Source organism: Cetorhinus maximus, chromosome 5, assembly GCF_964194155.1.
Source record: "Cetorhinus maximus chromosome 5, sCetMax3.hap1.1, whole genome shotgun sequence".
Lineage (NCBI taxonomy): Eukaryota > Metazoa > Chordata > Chondrichthyes > Lamniformes > Cetorhinidae > Cetorhinus > Cetorhinus maximus.
This window is the reverse complement of record NC_135883.1, coordinates 89127893-89147444: the sequence shown is the minus strand read 5'-3', so window position 1 is coordinate 89147444 and position 19552 is coordinate 89127893. Positions and strand designations below refer to the sequence as shown.

General features: G+C 41.3%; 1 protein-coding gene across 2 annotated transcripts; it reads left to right on the top strand.

Moving 5' to 3' along the window:
• The first annotated feature begins 483 nt into the window (after positions 1-483).
• gja1b (gap junction protein alpha 1b) lies at positions 484-17764 on the top strand. Of its 2 annotated transcripts, none has more exons than XM_078542164.1 (3): positions 484-685; positions 3646-3942; positions 14497-17764. In XM_078542164.1, the coding sequence occupies exon 3, from the start codon at positions 14508-14510 to the stop codon at positions 15654-15656; it is 1149 nt and encodes a 382-aa protein (XP_078398290.1). In that variant the 5' UTR covers positions 484-685; positions 3646-3942; positions 14497-14507; the 3' UTR covers positions 15657-17764. The 2 variants fall into 2 exon arrangements, with proteins under 2 accessions (XP_078398290.1, XP_078398291.1); XM_078542165.1 differs by lacking the exon at positions 484-685 and adding an exon at positions 2880-2894.
• Positions 17765-19552: the final 1788 nt, after the last annotated feature.

Genomic DNA, 19552 nt, shown 5'->3' with positions numbered 1-19552 from the left:
GGCCAACTGCAGGTCTAGGGTCACATGTAGACCAGGTAAGGGGGTTAGTGAACCAGATGGGTTTTTACAACAATTGACAATGACAATGGTTTCATGGTCATCATTAGACTTCTAATTCCAGACTTATATTGAATTCAAATTCCACCAACTGCCATGGTGTGATTTGAACCTGGGTCCCCAGAGAATTACCCCTGTGTCTCTGGATTACTAGCCCACCAACAATACCACTGCACAATTGACACTTACTCTCAACTTAATAGTCACCACATCCAATGGTCCAACTCTAAACTTATCTGATTCATCACACGTACAAGATGCATCACGGAGGCAATGGAAATCTACCAACACCATACAGTCTCCCTAGAGAGTGGCCTTCTCAACAGTAACACCTGGCTGCCCTGACTCAAGAAATACACTTACCATCCATTCTGCACAATCAACCAAACAGCAGCAAGAATGTTGACATATACTGACCAATCACCAACAGGTGTGCTAAGACAAACTGACCTATTACAAACACAATAGGCTGACCAATCAGCTGTAAGATCCCACCCATATTACCATCCTCCACTACTGTATATATAACTACCTCTTTTATCTGTTTTAGTCATTCCTCCAAATGGTGGGTAATGTATGCTGGCTGAAACATTGAGACCTATCAGTTCTTCCAAGGAGCCTTTTTAAGGTAGCAACTGCTCTTTTCAGAGCAAAACTTTACATTGACTAACTGTAAATTTGTCTTCTTTAGTGTTATTGCTCTTCTATGAAAACATTCAAACAACTTTTATGTTTTTCTTCTAACTGGCAGACATGAAGTTTCTCACTCCCTGTATGTTTGCTTTGAAACTGTTACTTTTTGCTTCTATAACAGTTGCATGCGTCTGCAAGGTATTGGCAGGACTGAAAAAATGTTAATGATGGGGTTAGGCTGGGTTTGTTTTCTTTGGAACAGGGAACGTTAAGGATTGATTTAACTGAGCTATAGAAAATTATGAAGTGCCTAGGTAGAGTGCATAGCAAGAATATATTTCCATTGGTAGCCATGTTAATAACCATGGGCATAGATTTAAAATAACTGGTAGAAGAAATAGAGAGGAATTTTTCACCCAGATTATGGTGGGATTTGTGAACTAAATTGGTGGTAAGAAGCAGAAACCCTCATTGTATTTAAAAAAAAACACTTGGTCATGGGCATGGGTTAACCTTCAGGATTAAGGAATGAGAGTTGGAAAGTGGGATTAGGCTGGATTGCTCTTTTTCAGCTAACACAGCACAATGGGCTGAATGGTCTTCTGTGCTTAAATCTTTGTTTCTATGGCTGGAATTTTCTGCCTTTGGGAGTGGGCTGGCAAATGAGGGGGGAGGGGTGGGGAGGGAGATAAATCGGGTGGCATGGTTAGGTGGGTCATGCCTGTTGGCTACCTGCCACTGCTGCAATTTTCCCAATGGTGGGTTAGGTGATGGATGGCCTGCCTGCCCTTGAGCCAATTGAAACCTTTAAGCTGCCAATTTGATTGGTGCTATAGTTCTTCTGCGCATATATAATTGTATCCATGTGTGGATCTAAAAATGTATTAAATATGGTGTAGGGAGGGCTCGTCACACCTGTTGCGGATTGCACTCATGTGGAGATAGGCGTCCATCTTAAAGTTGGATGGCTACATAAAGGCTAGGATAATATGCGCACTGCTTATCATTGAAGTATTCAGAATTATTTTTAAAGTTGACTTCAGCCCTAATCAATTTAGCAGCGTAGGACTCCTCTTAAAAGCCGACTTACTTCGTACATAGTCTGTCTCGTGGCTAAAGTTCTGGACATCCCTTCATATTTTCGGTTTTACTTTGCCAAGTGTAACAATGTTGTTCCATATTAAGACCATGTAGGGAAAAAGCTACGACTTTGTAAAGGAAATCTTTTAGATCTAGAGCTAAAGCAGTCTTGCACCAGCGGGCTGGAAATGCTGAGACTAGAAGACGAGATTTTAAACCCACTAATGATTTTACAGCTTTTAAACGAGAGGGCGCAATAACACCACATTTGGAGACTATCCATTTCAATGCCCGAATATTGTTGCGTAAACCACTTGATGCTTATTCCAGGCAATCTTCGTAAGCAAGGAAACGAAATCCATTACCGAGGCTGGTTACGTTTTCGGAAAGGTGGTTAAATGTTTCCTACGTGGTCAATATATCCAGAGCACTTGACAAATGACCAGATTATTGCCCTGGAATATAATGAAATGGATAATTTCATGCGAGTTTAGTGATCAATGTCGCTCCCTTCTCCAGCAGATAATATTCCAATTCTGCTTTTCACTAATCCAAAGGGCCATTAAAAGGACTTTGGCATACACTCAGTGTGGGAATAGCATTGAATGAAAACTAGTAATTGCCAAGTTTTAAAATTTCTTTATCTTCATTGGGATTTAATACATATTTACTTCCCTCTACATTGTGGATGGAATCAAACCCCCACAAGTGTATATGTAGGGGAAATCCTTCTGATCGCTATGCCAACTTTACAAAAATGTCCTTTTTAGAATGTATTTACCATGAGCATTGCACCAAGAGGCCAGAGTAATTCTTTCCCATTAGGAGTTAGAATTTTTGACTTTTAAGATTCAGTTGCATCTTGTGATTGTTATCACTAACGACACGAACCTTAAATAACTCTTTACACTATTTGGGTGCCGAATCTTGAAGAATTCCTGCTTTTCTGCTTTTCTTGTTACTACCGTAGTTTACTTGCTGTAGGGGAAGCAAAAACGTCACACACGCACACATTTAAAATGTGAAATGGGCAATGGCTTCATTTGGTATTTTATTGCTCTTTAACGTCAATGAGATCTTAACACATAGGGAATGCTTCAAATCATCTTGTGACGTTCCAGAATGTAAGTGAAACGTTTGTATCCTTTTGTAAAACTCTTGACAAGTCAAAACATGTTCTGACCATAAAGTCTATTTTACGTCGATGAGATCGAATGGGTTATTATTTATGTTCCCTTTGAATTTGTTTTCCCTGTAGACTCTATCTGCTCTTGTATATACCTTTTTTTTTTAGCGGGATTCTGGCCTGGATAATACCAACAAACCGTTCCATCCACATTTATATTCCCGACAGCAACTGATTAAACCAATAATAAATCCTTGAGGGATTCCGCTTGTATATTGAACTACTGCACAATTGGATTGCCACAATATTGGATCAACGATCCATTCAATCTAAATGTCTCTAAATATCCTCATGCTTTTATTGGAAGTCACTAGTGACTTGTATCCTCGGTAAGAGTTTCGCTCGTGGAGTCAACAAATTCGTGCATCAAAACGAATAATTTATTATAAGAAAAACACTGCACATGCCGACAATCTGAAATAAAATCAGAAATTGATGGAAAACACTTACTAAACATATCTACCAGGTCTCCGTGTATTATATTGCAAATTTCTAAATCGCTTGATGAGATATCAGAGGAAATAGCCCACGTGTACTTTGTTTTAAATTTGTTTGACGTAAATATTGTGTTAGTGTAAAAAGACTGAATCGCAGCATTAACGTTTTAGAAACATACTTAGCAGCTTCCATGATCACATTGTGGCATGTACTGGTAACAACTTTCATACATAAAAGTTCTGTGTTTCCAGCTGAGATAGACGGACCGTACAGCCGGAGGCTGCCAGAGCCAATTCTGGGACGAGCTGAGGTAAAGTGTGGCAAGCTGAAACCCTGAAAGTTTGAGAGTTCATCAGAGGCCGTGACGTAAGAGTCAGATGACTCTTAAAAACTTTTTTTGAGCTAAAAGAGCTTTAAATCGACCAGCAGTGATTGTACAGGCTGGAGAAAGGTTCCTCTTTCACCTAGAAGTGGAGCAGCATTCGGCTGATAAGTTTTACTCCCTCCGATCTGACCAAGTCCACGGTTTCTTCCAAGACTTTTTGCTGGTAAGTCAGAAAAACTTGTTTCAGCACCCCCCTCCCCCATAAAAGCAAGTTGTAGGAGTTCAGCTCCTACAACTGTCGATTTGAACAGTGGATTATTCGGACTGTTGAAAGTAACACTTTCTCGTCCACGTACCGTGTTTTTAAAGTGATACCGTCCTTCTTAATAGAGATTCATAGTTTCAAAGCTGCTTTGCACAACAGATATTAGAGGAATGCACCCCAGCTATACAAGAGGGACCTCTACTAATATGTGCAGAGAAACACTTCACAATTCAGAGGATTAACCTTCCCAACCTTGAATTTGCAAAACTTCCTCAGTGTTCACTTATCCCAAACTCGAACTCTGCGTATGAGAGCAGTTAAAAGGGACGGATATTACTGTTCTTTGTATTTAGTGAGCCAGTACCTATCATTTTCAGCATTCAGCCCGATGTTGCAGCATCTTTGCGTGAACTGATCGTTTTTAAATCAGTATGAATTCGTTTAACTCTCATATGTAAACTTCGAAAACGCAGCTTTCTCGTCTTAAACGTACTTTTCTTCTGCGCTAACCAATCGCTTTAGTTTGAAATAGCTAGCGGCCTTATTTATACGATCAGCCCCACAACCTCATGCAAAAGCAAACCTCGGTCAGACGAAGTGTTTGCAGTTTTCGCATTCACTGAAGTGAAACTTCTCCGGGTTCCCGGGAGAGGCGGGCGGCAGGTGCAGGATGCTGAGCCATCTCAGTGAAACAAACTTACATTTTCATTGTGTGCTGATGAAGTCCTAGCTATATTAGTAAATTCACAAGGAATAAACCAATATTCAAATTAGCTAAGTGATTAAATACTTATTGTAATACCTGCGTATTAATTAAAAAAGGCGCAGCAGGAATACAAACTACATTATGAACAGTAGTGCCTTGCAGGGCATGTATGAGTTAATGTTAATGAAGGGGTTAGTAACGATCCGGCGCAGACTTCATTTCAGAATCCAACATAGACCCAAACAGATGTGGAGAGAGGAGTGAAATGGTGAGCTGTAGAAAATAAAACTCCTCAATTTGAAAAATATACCAAAGTCACCCCATGTACTTTTGACATGAAATCAAAAGATGTTATCCTTTAAAATAATAGAAGTGTTTTCCTTGGAAAACATTTCATAATAATGTGTATGTTGATAAATTATTTGTACAAATATTACATTCTGATATTGGGAATTCGTGCATCAAATACTATTGATATTCAGTTTTAATTACAACACTCAATTTATATTTGCATCATTTCACATCAGGAGCATTTGAATATCAAAGAAACAAAAAGGGACTTTCAGATTGATACAGAAGTGTACTGAAAATGGCATACACTGTAGATGGGGCATGGTCGCTTGTTGGAGAGGACATGACATGGTAATTACTGAATAAAGCAAGCAGGATTTGGTTAAGGGATTGCAGACAGTAAACTCCAGAGCAGAAAGAACTGAATTACAATTTTAAACCAAAGAATGCAAATATCAAAACGAAAACTGTAATTCAATCAAAAGCATTCTGATGACTCTTTAAACCAATTATTTGTATAATGATTTTGATTTTTTTTCCCTAAGGACCTTTTTATGTACAAAGGAATGTTACTGCTCGATAAAACTATAAGAATATAAAATTTCACCCAGAAACCAACTCTTTAACAGCAACTTATCATGCGCTTTTAACATAATGAGAAATCCCAGTGCACTTCACAGGAGCTCTATAAACAAAGTGTGAAACCAGGCCACATAAAGAGAGAAGCTTGGGCAAAGGGGTAGCTTTCAAGGAGCACCTTAAAGGAGGAAAGTGAAATGTAGGAAGGGTATTCAAGAGCTTGGAGCCTCTGCAATTGAAGGCATGTCCACCAATGGTGGAGCTATTCAAATCAGGGATGCACAAGAGGCCAGAATTAAAGGAGTTCAGATATCTCAGAGGATTGTTGGACTGGAGGAGATTGCAGAGAAAGGGAAGGAGAGCATGGAGGGATTTGAAAATGAGGATGAGAATTTTAAAATCAAGAGTTTGTTTGATTGGGAGCCAATGAAAGTCAGCAAGCACAAGAGTGATTGGAGAATGAGACTTGCTGAAAGTTAAGACACGGCAGCAGAGCTTTGGATGACCTCAAGTTTTCAAAGGGTAGAATGTGGTAGACCAACCAGGAGTGCAATGGAATAGTCAAGTCTCGAGGTAACAAAGGCATGACTGGGGTTTGAACAGCAAATTAGCTGAGATAAGCAAAGTCAGGGAATGCCATTGTTCTTAGTGTTGGTATGGGTAGGAGGTTCGAAGCTCATCTTGGGAACAAATGTAAAACCAAGGTTGTGGACAGACTGATTGAATCTCCGACTGTTACCAGGGAAGGGAATGGAGTCAGTAGTTAGGGAATGATGTTTGGAGAGGGGACTGAAACAATGGCTTCAATCTCCACAATATACAATTCGAGAGAATTTCTGCTCATCCTGTAGAGATATTGTATAAGCAGTCGGATAATTTAGCAACAGTGGAGGAGTTGAGCGAGGCGGCAGTGAAGTAGAGCTGGGTGTCATCAGCATACAGTTGAGAACTAATACTGTGCCAACTAACAACTGATGTTGCTGAGGGGCAGCATTTAGATGAGAAAATGGAAGGGGCCAAGGATAGTCCTTGGGGGAACAACAGCGGCAATGGTTCAGGATCAGGAAGAAAAGCCATTGCAATTGATTCATGTCAGTTCCCAACTTCTAACATGTCCCCCACCGTTAAAGCTCTGGTTCACTGCCATCATATTTTAAAGCACCAACAGATTTATGAAGAGTTTCCGAGTTTGCCAAATTAAGGGGGAGGAGTGTTAAGTTTTACACGTCTTTTCCTTCAGTGTTCCCGTTATAGGATGCTGAGCAATTTCCACTCAGATTGTGAAAATACAATATAATATATTGCCAATTCATATTTGAATTTGCACCCAAAAGGTTAATTGCTTAAGAAAATATATTCAATTACACGATAGACATATTGGCTGTCATGACAAATGCCTTCATCATAACCACAGACTTCCTACAATGATTCCTTTATTTTTTCTTCTTGAATTCAACAGAATGTCCTAGTCAGTCTGACACCTCATAGTTACTGTATATGAATCGTACTTAACATGAAATCCCCACAGTAAAGAACATGCAGCAACTGCCCTTCCTGACCATAATTATCCTACACTTGAATATTACAGTTACCCAAATGACGTGGTTATAAACTTCCACTAAACTTGTATTTAACTTTTGAACCTATTCTGGTTTGGAACTTCAGTAAGTATTGTAACTTCTCAAATTCAAAAGTGTTTGTTTATTTCAAGTGCAAACCCATCATTCACTGCAACTCACCTAACCCTTACTGCAAGTTTGAAATCTCTTGTTAAACACCTAGAGTGTGTCTGGGATAGTTTTCTGCAGCAATATATAGTGCATTCGATGCCATTTAGCCATTTCAGTTAATGAAGTATTTTTGAAATGTAGTTATTGTTGTAATGTAGGCCAGGGAACTAGCCAGTTTGCACTTGGAAAGGTTATACAAGTGCCAATGAGATATATAATCAGATATGGGGATAATTTAAAACTTTGGTAGGAACGGAAAACTGGTTGTAGTAGACTGGGCATCTGTTTTACACACTGATTCGGGACAGGGCATATAATAGGCAGCTGACCCATTACCACCAATTTTCTGCCCTGTAAATGTTGAAAATTATGCCCAGTCTGCTTTAAGGGTTTTGCCTTAGGATTAAGTGTTGATCAGGTTACTTGGACATCTCCCCTGCCCTTTTGATATGGCATTATCTTTACATTCACCTGAGAGGAGAGAGAGCCTTGGTTTATTTGTTCATCAGAAATATGATACCTCCTGACAGTGCAGCATTCTTTCTGTTGTACTGAAGTGCCAGCCTAATTTGTACACTCGTTTCTGGAACGGAGCTTGAACCCACAGCCTATGACTCAATAGCAAGAGTACTAGCACTGAGTCAAGGCTGATACTTCTGTTTTAATAAACCTAGGTTGTCTGAATTATTTTACATAATTAAAAATTACTTCACTTTCAACATTGTCCTTAGTCATACTGTAGTTGTATATGTTACCAGAATTTTAGATTGAAAATTGATTCTTGTGATAGGGTTAGATTTTCTTTGATTTGGATGTTCATTACATTAATTGGACTAATGCAGATTAAAAACTACAGCATTAACCATTTGATGTGAAAATTCCAGGTGTAGTTGATGATATTAAAATGTGCTCTTAATTATAATAAAATATTTTTAATCTTGTCACTTGTTCCTTATGGCTTGCTTTTGTGAAAGTAATTGGTCACTATGACCAGACAAGACCTGCTAAGCATGATTTGTATCTATTAAATTCTTGTGATTATCCCAAAATTGATACTTTCTCTATCTACAGAACAGAAACATAGGGCAGAATTTTATGGCCCTGTCATGGCAGGGGCGGGGCTGTAAAATGTGGCGAGCCATTCAAAGGTCCATTGACTTTGGCGGGACTGGAAAATCCCACTAGCAGGAGGGATCATAAAATTCTGCCCATGATACACTTTTAAAAGACCTACTCATTCTATCTTCCAAAGAATAAATTTGAAAAACATTGTTATGACCAGGTTAGGAGAGGTGAACCGACTCCTCTCTTTGCACTCCTAGGTTGGTTATAACAAGAGTTTGAATTTAAAAAGGTGATATTGCCAGTTCAATATATATACTTAGTGAGTAGCTGCTGCTTTGTCCTTCTTGGGAACTGCTCATAAATGTCAGCCTCTTGATTGAGATTGGGTGCCGATAGTCCAAGTTGTGCGGAGGCTGGGCAAGTGAGGCAGGGTTCACAGGGAAGGGTGAGAGGGTGTCTGGGGAAGGAGGCCAGGCTGTCCGGAGCATGTTAGGAGTGTCCAGGGCAGGAAACCAGGCTGTCCAGGGTATTTTTTAGGTGGGTAAGCATGTCACATATGCCTTGGTCTTGTTTGTAGGATGTTGGATGGGCTTTCTGGGCAGTAGAGAGATGGGTCTAAAGGGTGAGGTTGGTGATGTCAAGAGTTTGACCTTAAGGGCTTAAATGAGGGGACTGGGAGGCAGAAGGTACAGTGACAGCAGAGGGTGTTGGATCAGGTAGAGTGGAAGTGGTAGGCTCATGGGCACGCAATGGATAGTCTCATGGGGGGTCATGGAAAGTCAGGGTACAGCTGGCCTCGACTGGGAGGGATCAGTCTCGGGAGGGGCAGGGACATGTCAATGGTTATGGGCTCAGAGGGGAGAGCAGGCATGTCCACATAAATGATAATTGGGTCCAGGGTAACTGGGGGTGGTTGAAGGGTTACATGAGAGAGTGGAATGACAAAGCGGTGATTCTGGAGGATGATGCGGGGGGATTTTGGTGGTAACAGGGGGAGAGTAGAAGGTGCTTGATGCACTGGTAAATCTGACACACACCATGCTGAAGCTCTCAAGATTGTTGTGCAGTTTGTAAAGCCCCTCAGACATTCGCTGTAAGAGGAGTCTCTTTATGGTTGGGAGGAATTAATGCTTTGTTTTTTTTGGGCTAAGTAAAGGGGCACCCTATGAATTATTAATCTACTCCATGGAGAACCAGGCTGCGCTGAGTTCTGCTTTCAAGGTTTCAACCAATAAACCAGCATTGCTCCATTCCAGCGGGGACCCCGCAAGTTCTATGTGCTGATTGGCATCTGCTGCTGTCAGAGGCAGGAAAGGAGGAAGGAAGATGGATGCCTCCAATGGGAACGGCTGGTGGATGGCAGCAAATTCCCGACTCCAAACCATCCTCCTGGGTAAATGGTCATGGCTGGCAAGGGCTTATGTGGTAAGTCTTTGATGGCAATTAGGCAATGGTCTCTCTATAGAGTCTTGAGGGTAATGGAGGCAAGCTGAATAGTGTCTGAGGGAGAGCTCTCACACATGGCTGTCATTACCCTGGTCAACGCACACTCTCCATGCACATTCAAGTATGAGTGGGAGGAAAGCTCAGCTGTGCTTCTCCAGGATGTCCTTCACCATGAAGGGGTGGGGTGGGGAGGCCATGTCTAGTTGGATGTCAGGCACAAGGTTTAATCAGCATTGGCTTAAAGGCTCAAGGGATGGTGGTGAATCTACAAAGAAGATGCTGACAAGATGGATCACTGCAATTTGTTCACAGATCCACTCAGGCCTAGATTATGCAGCCTCCAGGCAACCCTGTTTTTCTACTGGCTCTGGTCCTGATGAGGCGGAACTGGCTCAGATTAGCCCAGGACCAAGACAAGTAATGGCCAGAACAGCAAGAGGCAGCGGAGCCTCAAGAAGTTCAGGATGCTGGTGACCAGGAGCTAGTGCGATGAGCATTGGCCCGAACTCGGGTATGTTGTAGGTGGTGCAGCTACCTGCAGATGAGTAAAAGGCACTGTTGGAGGCACCCTAGGATGTAGCAGAATGTGGTTGAATAAATATGCCAGCTTCTCCATGAAGACCTGTGTCTGCAAGGACTTGAGGCATTCCAATGCCGGTGGCGTTAAAGTTCACCGCAGTCCTAAACTTCTTTGGCAGTGGCTCCTTCCAGGGCTCCACAGGGGACCGATGTGACATTTCCCAGTCAGCAACACGCGAGTACATCCAGGAGGTGACAGATGCCCTCTTCAGAAGAGCGCACCTATCTGTCAAAGTGTGTTTGGCTGCCTGGACCTCCAGTTACAGAATGTTGGGTTTTTCAGCAACTGCGGGATTCTCACAAGTGCAAGTGGCTATTGGCTGCACAAATGTGGTGTTGAGAGCTCCCTGGCATTCATCAACAGGAAATGTTTTCACTCTTTGAATGTGCAGCTGAGATGTGATCACAGAAGACAAATCCCGCTCTGTACCCAGGGAGTTCCTAGGATGCTTACATTCTGACCCACTCCCAGGTGCCACAAGTATTTAAAGGGCCCCTGCAATTGCAGGGCTGGCTCCTTGTGGGGAAAAAGGGATACTCCCAGAAGACCAAGCTGATAACACCAGTTTGCCGTCCACAGGGTGCCACTGAGGAGAGGTACAATGCTGCATGTGCCTCCACAAGGCCACCATTGAACAGATGATAGGCCTCCTAAAGATGTGGCTTAGATGGGGCACACCAATATTCCTCACAGAGCGTCCTGGATCATTGTTGTCTGCTGCACCCGGCACAACTCCGCGCCACAAAGAAGGAATGTCTTTCCAGTGCGAGACATGAAGGACCGAGCTGTCTCCTCTGACGATGAGGGTGGTGAAGGGGGTGCTGGTGATGTTGCAGAGACACATACAGAGGCCATTGCAAGGGTATGATGCAGCAGACAGGCCTGTGACAACCTAATAACTAACAGATTGCAGACAGAGTAAGCTGCCAACACTTATCCTTTACTATTTTGTTTTGAATCCTCTGATGGCTGGCAGGCCATGGCTCCTTATTTGTAACACACATTATAACTTACTTTCATGTACCTTGAGTTATGACAGCTGAACTAAATTGCACTATTTAACATCAGCCCTGCTGGTGTCGTGATCCTTTGCGTGCTCCAAAATGCTGGTCTACAGAACCCTTGCAGCAATGCACACATTAGAACCTGCACAGCACTCTGCACTCCCGCACTCTCAGGACCTGTAAGTGGAAATAAAATTTTCCCATGCCCTCACAAAATCTGTATGTTTGGCACATTGAAAGCAACATGATCTCTTATCTTGGCAGGGATGCACTCATGTCACCCTTACACCTGCTCCCAATGGGGAGTGGATCTTGCAGAGAGCGCTTTGAGGTGAAACCAGAAACATGATTAAACAGGGAAGAACTGCATGAGTAGATCATTTGGCCCCTCAAGAAGGCTCCTCCATGCACCTTCATCAGGGAAGTTCTTGTAACTTGTCCCCGATTGCCAATCACCCTCAGTAACCTCATATCCCTTGACAGTTTCTTCACCCTGTAAAGTATCAAAGCAACTTTGGAGTCCGCTCAATGACAATGCCTCAACTGCACTATGGGGTGTGGAAATCCAACAACTCGCAACCCTCCAATTGCAGAGAGTCCAACACACCGCAGTCCTAGATGGCCTTAGCATTACTGAGAGACTGTGGCTGGTGCTCCTCCTTCCTGTGGGCATTCAACGGCATCTGCCTGACTCCTTGAGTGGAAGGGGCAGCTGGAGGGAGATCGAGGTGTCTCGGCCTATCTCGCCTAGCCACTACTGCACTGCACCCATGGTTAGAGGGACGGAATGCAAGTCCGAGCGTATTTTGGGCAGGCACTGTCTGTTCTGCTGGACCTGGGTCTCCAAGGCGGCTGCCACTCTTTCCATGGAGGCAGCCAAGCACTTGCATGTTGGAGCCATGACAGCAGACAGAATGTGGACAGACTCCTCTAGCCTTTGGTCTTATCTGCGCCTGTCCTCTGGCATCTCTGCATCTCCATGTTTGTTATGGCTGAGTCCAGAGGCTCATCGTCTGCATGGGGCTGAGCAGGGGCCTGGTCTCCAGCAGTCCTCTGAGTGTCAGACTTCGGCTGTCGCTTCTGCCGCCAACTGTGGACCCGTGTCAGCGATGTGCTCACCAGATTGTAACCCCGAGCCTACTCTAGAACGTGCACCCACTCAGGTGAATGTCTCTGTGCTGGTGGAGGGTGCAGGTGAACGCTGTGATGGTGCAACCTCTGAGGATTCTAAATCATTATCCTCAGAGGTGGTGGTGGAGGTCGAGCTGTTGCTGTGGGTAATCTGCCACCTTTTCCTCTCCCTTTTCTTGCTGGTACCAGAAATGGAGAAGAGAAGGATTTAGTGGATTCCTAAGCAGGCTCCTTTATCCAAACAATGTCTCACCCTGTCAGCGCACATGGTAATGCAGGCTGGAGGCACCCTCACTGGCATTCTGAGAGAGTCCCGTCTTGCCTATGGCACAGGCATGTTCCTGATCCACCCTGGCTAGTTGTGTGGACTCCTCCTTGAATGTGGTGAGGATTCTAACATCAGCAGTCCAGCACCAGTCTGGGCACGCTCCCTCCGGTGGTGAGCATTTTTGTCCTGCAGACAGACAAAGATCGAGTGTCATTCCGATGTGTGCATGAGCAGTTTAGGAGCATGCATGCCCTAAGAAACATACACCTCTTTCTTTTCAAACAAGCACACTGATTATAGACAGTAAGGGAAGGGAACACATGGTTTCAGTTCTCTCTCATCCCTGTCCGTAACATGAGAGTTGAACATGTGCCTATGGAGCATTAATCCAGGCCTCTAGATTACTAGTCCAGTAACATTATCGCTATGCTACCATCTCCTTAATTGCAATTTTTCAATAATATTCCAATTATTCTTCATCATCTTTCTTTTCTTAAACTTGAATATATTTGTCTTACCTTACGTTCTGTGTCTTCCAAGGTGGGAACCCATGCTAGAAAGCCTGTCTTCTGATTGTCTCAAAATCAGCTTGAAAGATAGATTTCTCAGCTGATTTGCCTGTGCCCTAATGATTGTGTCAAGTTAAATTCTGATCTGATTTCATAACAAACTGCAAAAAGCTGCTGCATACAAATTATTTTCTCTCCGTACCAGCACACTGATTGTAGCATGCTGCTAAACTTTGAATGAAACCATTTGGTGCATATTGAGCTTTATAGGAAAACATGTTAACTATTTTCACATTACGTCTGTTTATTTATCAGAAGATATTTGATTTGATGTTAATGGATATTTTTGAAATAATAACGAAGTAGCTGTAAAGATTGAAAGAGGGCCATCTTCATGAAGTGTTTTGCAAGCTCTTTCATTTGCTTTCTTTGCATCATGCTGTTTTTCTTCTTTAATATGAAATGACAGAAATACAAACTTACTGGATTACAGCACCATTTTAAATTACTGTCAGTTGGCTAGACATTAACCTCATTACATATACTTATCAAAGCATTATGAATATTATCCTATTATATTTTCATAATTGATTAGACACATTGAAGTATTTCAACTATTTACAGTGATGTGATTTGTAAATTATTGTAGTGGGGAAGGCATACGGTATTAAAAGATGTACTAAAACTACTGTCTTAAAAATAGTGGTTTACTTGATCTCATATAAATAGTGGTAACCATAACTTGTTGTATTAAAACAGTTTTGTATATAAAATATTATTGATGCTAAATGGTCTTTCGGGACACAGCACTGGTGGAACACCACAAAGCTGTCAGCTTTCTTTCATGAGATGTGGGCATCACTGGCAGGGCCATCATTTGCTGCCCATCCCTAATTGCCCTTGAACTGAGTGGCTTGCTAGGCCATTTCAGAGGGCAGTTAAGAGTCAACCAAATTACTATGGATTGGAGTCTCATGTAGGCCAGACCAGATAAGGATGGCAGAATTCCTTCCCTAAAGGACATTAGTGAATCAGATGGATTTTTTTCAACAATTGATGATAGTTGCTATGGTCACCATTACTAAGCTGACAGCATTATTAAAGGAATCTCACAAATGTAAAGTAAGCCTTGTTTTAAAATGAACAAAAGCCTTAAAGTTTGAGTTCTTCTTACACAATTGTTTTCTTATTTTTATTGCTAAGGTTGAAACAGGATGGGTGACTGGAGTGCTCTAGGAAGACTTCTGAATAAAGCACAGTCTTATTTGACTCCCGGAGGTAAAATATGGCTCTCTGTGCTTTTCATCTTTCGTCTCCTGGTCCTGGGGACTGCTGTTGAATCTGCCTGGAGTGATGAACAATCTGCGTTCGAGTGCAACACACTGCAACCAGGTTGTGAGAATGTCTGCTATGACAAATCCTTCCCTATCTCCCACATTCGACTCTGGGTCCTTCAGATTATTTTTGTCTCAACACCCACTCTGATCTACCTAGCCCATGTCTTTCTCATCTCTCATAAAGAGAAAAGAATATCTAAGAAAGAAAAATATTTAAAGATGCTCCAAGAAGACGGTGAGGATGTTGGCCTCGCCTTGAAACAGTTAGAACTAAAGAAAGTCAAATATGGTCTGGAGGAGGAAGGCAGAATTAAAATTAAAGGATCTCTTATGCATACTTATGCAGCCAGTATAATCTTTAAAATACTTTTTGAAGTGACTTTTATTTTAATTCAGTGGTGCATTTATGGTTTCAAATTCATGCTGGATGCAATTTACACTTGCGAGAGGTATCCATGCCCACACAGAGTTGACTGCTTCCTCTCGCGACCCACAGAGAAGACCGTCTTTGTCATATTTATGTTGGTGGTATCCGTTGGTTCAGCTTTGCTGAACCTGACAGAGCTGTTCTATATTATCTTCAAAACTTTAGCAGATCGTGTTAAACAAAATAGCCATTTATTTCATGGTTCTCAAAAAATGGGCTTGAATCCTCTCAAAGACTCGTCCTCTTCAAAGTATGCCTATTATAATGGGTGTTCCCCACCAACAGCTCCCTTGTCCCCTCCTGGATACAAGCTTGCTACTGGGGACAGGAATATGTCCTCCTGCAGAAGCTACAATAAGCAAGCTAATGAACAGAACTGGGCAAATTACAGCACCGAACAAAACCGGATTGGTCAGGCTGGTAGCACCATTTCCAACTCCCACGCACAGGCATTTGATTTTCATGGTGAACATCCAACCATACAAAAGCTACCATCAGTAACTGAGATGCAGCCTATTGGTCTCACGGAACAGAGACCACCCAGTAGAACCAGCAGCAGAGGGAGTAGCAGGCCACGACCGGATGACCTTGAGGTCTAGCCGGTTTATTCATTCAAGACATTGCCTCATTTCTACAGTATGAATAGACACATTATTTTTTCTGGAAGTGCACCCTAGAAGTTGGTACCAAGTAGCTATGAGGTATGCTCAACATCAACTAACAATTCAGTGGCATTTCCTTTTAAATACTACCCTGCTAAGGCACAACAAATATTTTTGAGGATGTGCATGCACTCCAGTAAAACCATTTAAGAAAAGCCCAGCTGAAAAATGTTGTAAATCCTTACAGTGAAGACATTTTGCTGATCTTACACATTCTTTGCCACATTCTTGGATTTTGCCAAAGTATTTCTTCTAAGACCCTTTCAAATTTGACCTCCTTTAGATATGACCGAAGCCCAGTAATAACATTCCAAGATACCATCCTGTACTTTGAAGCTTTCCTCTGTTCAGAATGAAATATCTCTTTTGCAGCAATGGTTTAACACAATAAAACAATTCAATTCTGGACATACTTCAAAATAATTTGGACAAAGATTATGTTAGAGTTAAATAAAAATCAGAAACCATGGAGATTTCTTCCAATTCATATGTATCAGACCTCTCACTCTGCATTTGGAATTATTTATCCAGTAAAACACCTTTCCATGCACTTTCATATATCTCTTTACTCAGTGAATTTTTGATATTTTATCTAACTTTATGTCAAATCACAAATTCGACTGAACACTTTTCCAAAACTGCCCATTTTTTTGACTTGTTTATAAATAAAAATGTGCATGGCTGAATAAAGAGGAACTTCCTAGTTAATACAATTAAAATCATGATTAATTCTTTGAAGATTTTAAACAAAAGAACTTTGTAGATCAAATAAATGTTTTATAGTCTTTTAACAAAACTATCAATTTTGTTCAAATATTCTTTATTTAAAGTAGACCCTAATGAACAGTAAGCGTAAGGCATTCTGGAAAAGGGTTGCATGGTGATGATTCCTAAATATTTGTATGTTTTTGAAGAATTTGTCTGACAATGGAGCCTATCTGTGTGTTTCTTTAAATATCTGTGTAAGTATAGCAAGTCTAGTTCCACTGTCTTAGCCAAGTAATATGAATAATTTTGTATCCAGGGAGGATACTATGGTTTGTTTGAGAAAGGTAAGAATGATTTGTTAATTTGTGCTAAGCGATAGTAACTCGGTCCTTGGTGTGAATGAGAATTTAAAAAAAATATTTAATCATCGCTGTGATAGAGGTTGTAGTACTGTTTTAGTACTTTTGAAGTGAAGTTATCAGCAGTATGAGAAACCTATAGTCAATGTGCTTAGTGCTGGACTAATATTTAGTCAACAAGTATTAAAGGTATTCGCCAATATAGCATCACAAATATCTGCATTCACCAAACCATATTATTCTGATCTTGTAAATAGCTTATCCATTATGTCACATAAGCAGTTCTAAAACTACAGTTCTAAGGTTTGACTTGGCCCTCATGCATCCAAGTTTAGTTTATTACTTTAGCTATAATGGCGTTTGCACTGAAACTTTATATTTGCTTAGAATGCACAATGGCGCTGAAAGGTGTTACAAGTTGTCAAGTAGTGTGCATGTAACTATTTATTTTGAAGCAGAAGATTCGTGTCTCCTTCCAATAGCTCATCAAAATTACTTAGAAAAAACTTATCCATGGTTTGATCCATTTTCAGTCGTATTTATCTTTTAAAGGCAATTATTGGAAAATCCTCAAGTTTTGTGACCATTCAGTAAACAAATGAGAAGCTTCACTAATTTGTGCTCCGAATGCCTGAGTGTGAAGTTGTTGCCTGATACCTGTTTCGGCTGTCAGGTGCACTTCTACAGGACAATCCATAAACAGTCATCCGTGTTACTGGTAAACAGTTCTTGGCAAAAAAACTGATGTTTATCCATTAAGAAAAGCACATGAAACAGTGATGTTCTCACTTACCAGAACTGTTATTGTAAAGTGCTGGTCAGTGTTTCCTAGTTTTTTGTTTAACATTCCATGTTAACTCACTGACGAGCAGCCCCACCTGTACTGAGACTTATACAATTGTTGTTACCATGCATATGAGCAATCTCCTGTTCATTAAAACCTGATAACTTAAAACAATAAAGTGACTTTTTCCTAAATGGTTGTTTGTCAGTCTTACTTCATGACATTAATTTTAAGGATGTTAAAACCCTCAGATGTTTTACTGAAGATTCACAATGTGTTTTTCTGCATTCCCACCCAAATGCTATTGAGAGGTTCAAAGCCTGTTTGCATCTGCATCTCCGTCTGGTTTACTGATTTCTTTTATTTTTTTGCCTCTTCTATAGATGAATTCTGGATTTTAGCCAGTAAAGCACATTGTAAGCACTTGGGGCTCATATTTTTCTCATGGGATTAGGAAAATTATGTATATTGTAGGTCTTAAGACTCCCTTATGAAGCATTATTGACAGGAATCCTCCAAGGTGTTAAAAGATGGAGGTCAAAAAAACAAAAAATATGTCAAAATAAGAAAATTAATCTTGAAGTGCTTCTTTGTTATTCCCTCATTAATGTAAAATTTTATTCATGTTGCACTGATTATCATTTCACGAAATAAAAATATAAATCACAATCCAAAGAGGAAAGTATTTAAACATTAAGTAACAGTGAAGATGTAAGCATAGGTTTCCTTTCATATATTTTTGAGAAAGAATGTGTATTGGTGTAATTGCAGTGCATTTCCTTAACAAGGCAGTTAGAACACAAATGATGCTGAGAGATGTTCCAAGTTGTCAAGTAGTGATGCTGGTGTTAATGGTGCTATGTTGAATGACTTTCATTTCAGAAAACTAACTCTCAACCTGCTGTTAGGTATGAATAGAGATATAGAGACATAGAAAATAGGAGCATGAGTAAGCCATTCAGCCTTTCGAGCCTGCTCCGCCATTCATTATGATCATGGTTGATCATCCAACTCAATAGCCTGCTCCCGCTTTCTCCCCATATCCTTTGATCCCTTTCACCCCAAGAGCTATATCTAACTCCTTCTTGAAAACGTACAATGTTTTGGCTTCAATTACTTTCTGTGGTAGCGAATTTCACAGGCTCACCATTCTCTGGGTGAAGAAATTTTTCCTCATCTCAGTCCTAAATGGTCTATCCCGTATCCTCAGACTGTTCTGGACTCCCCACCATTGGGAACATCCTTCCTGCATCTACCCTGTCTAGTCTTGTTAGAATTTTCTAGGTTTCTATGAGATCCCCCCCCCTCATTCTTCCGAACTCCAGTGAATATAACCTCTCCTCATATGTCAGTCCCGCCATCCCAGGAATCAGTCTGGTTAACCTTCGCTGCACTCCCTCTATAGCAAGAACATCCTTCCTCAGGTTGGGAGACCAAAACTGCACACAATATTCCAGGTGTGGTCTCGCCAAGGCCTTGTATAATTGCAGCAAGACATCCCTAATCCTATACTCAAATCCTCTGGCTATGAAGGCCAACATACCATTTGCCTTCTTTACCGTCTGCTGCACCTGCATGCTTACCTTCAGCGACTGGTGTGTGAGGACAGCCAGGTCTCATTGCACATTCCCCTCTCTCAATTGATAGCCATTCAGATAATAATCTGCCTTCCTGTTTTTGCTACCAAAGTGGTAACCTCACATTTATCCACATTATATTGCATCTGCCATGAATTTGCCCACTCACTCAGCTTGTCCAAATCACCCTGAAGCATCTCTGCATCCTCCTCACAGCTCACCCTCCCACCCAGCTTTATGTCATCTGCAAATTTGGAGATATTACATTTAGTTCCCTCATATAAATCATTAATATATATTGTGAATAGCAGGGGTCCCAGCATCGATCCCTGCGGTACCCCACTAGTCACTGCCTTATTTCGGAAAAAGAGCCATTTATTCCTACTCTTTGTTTCCTGTCTGCCA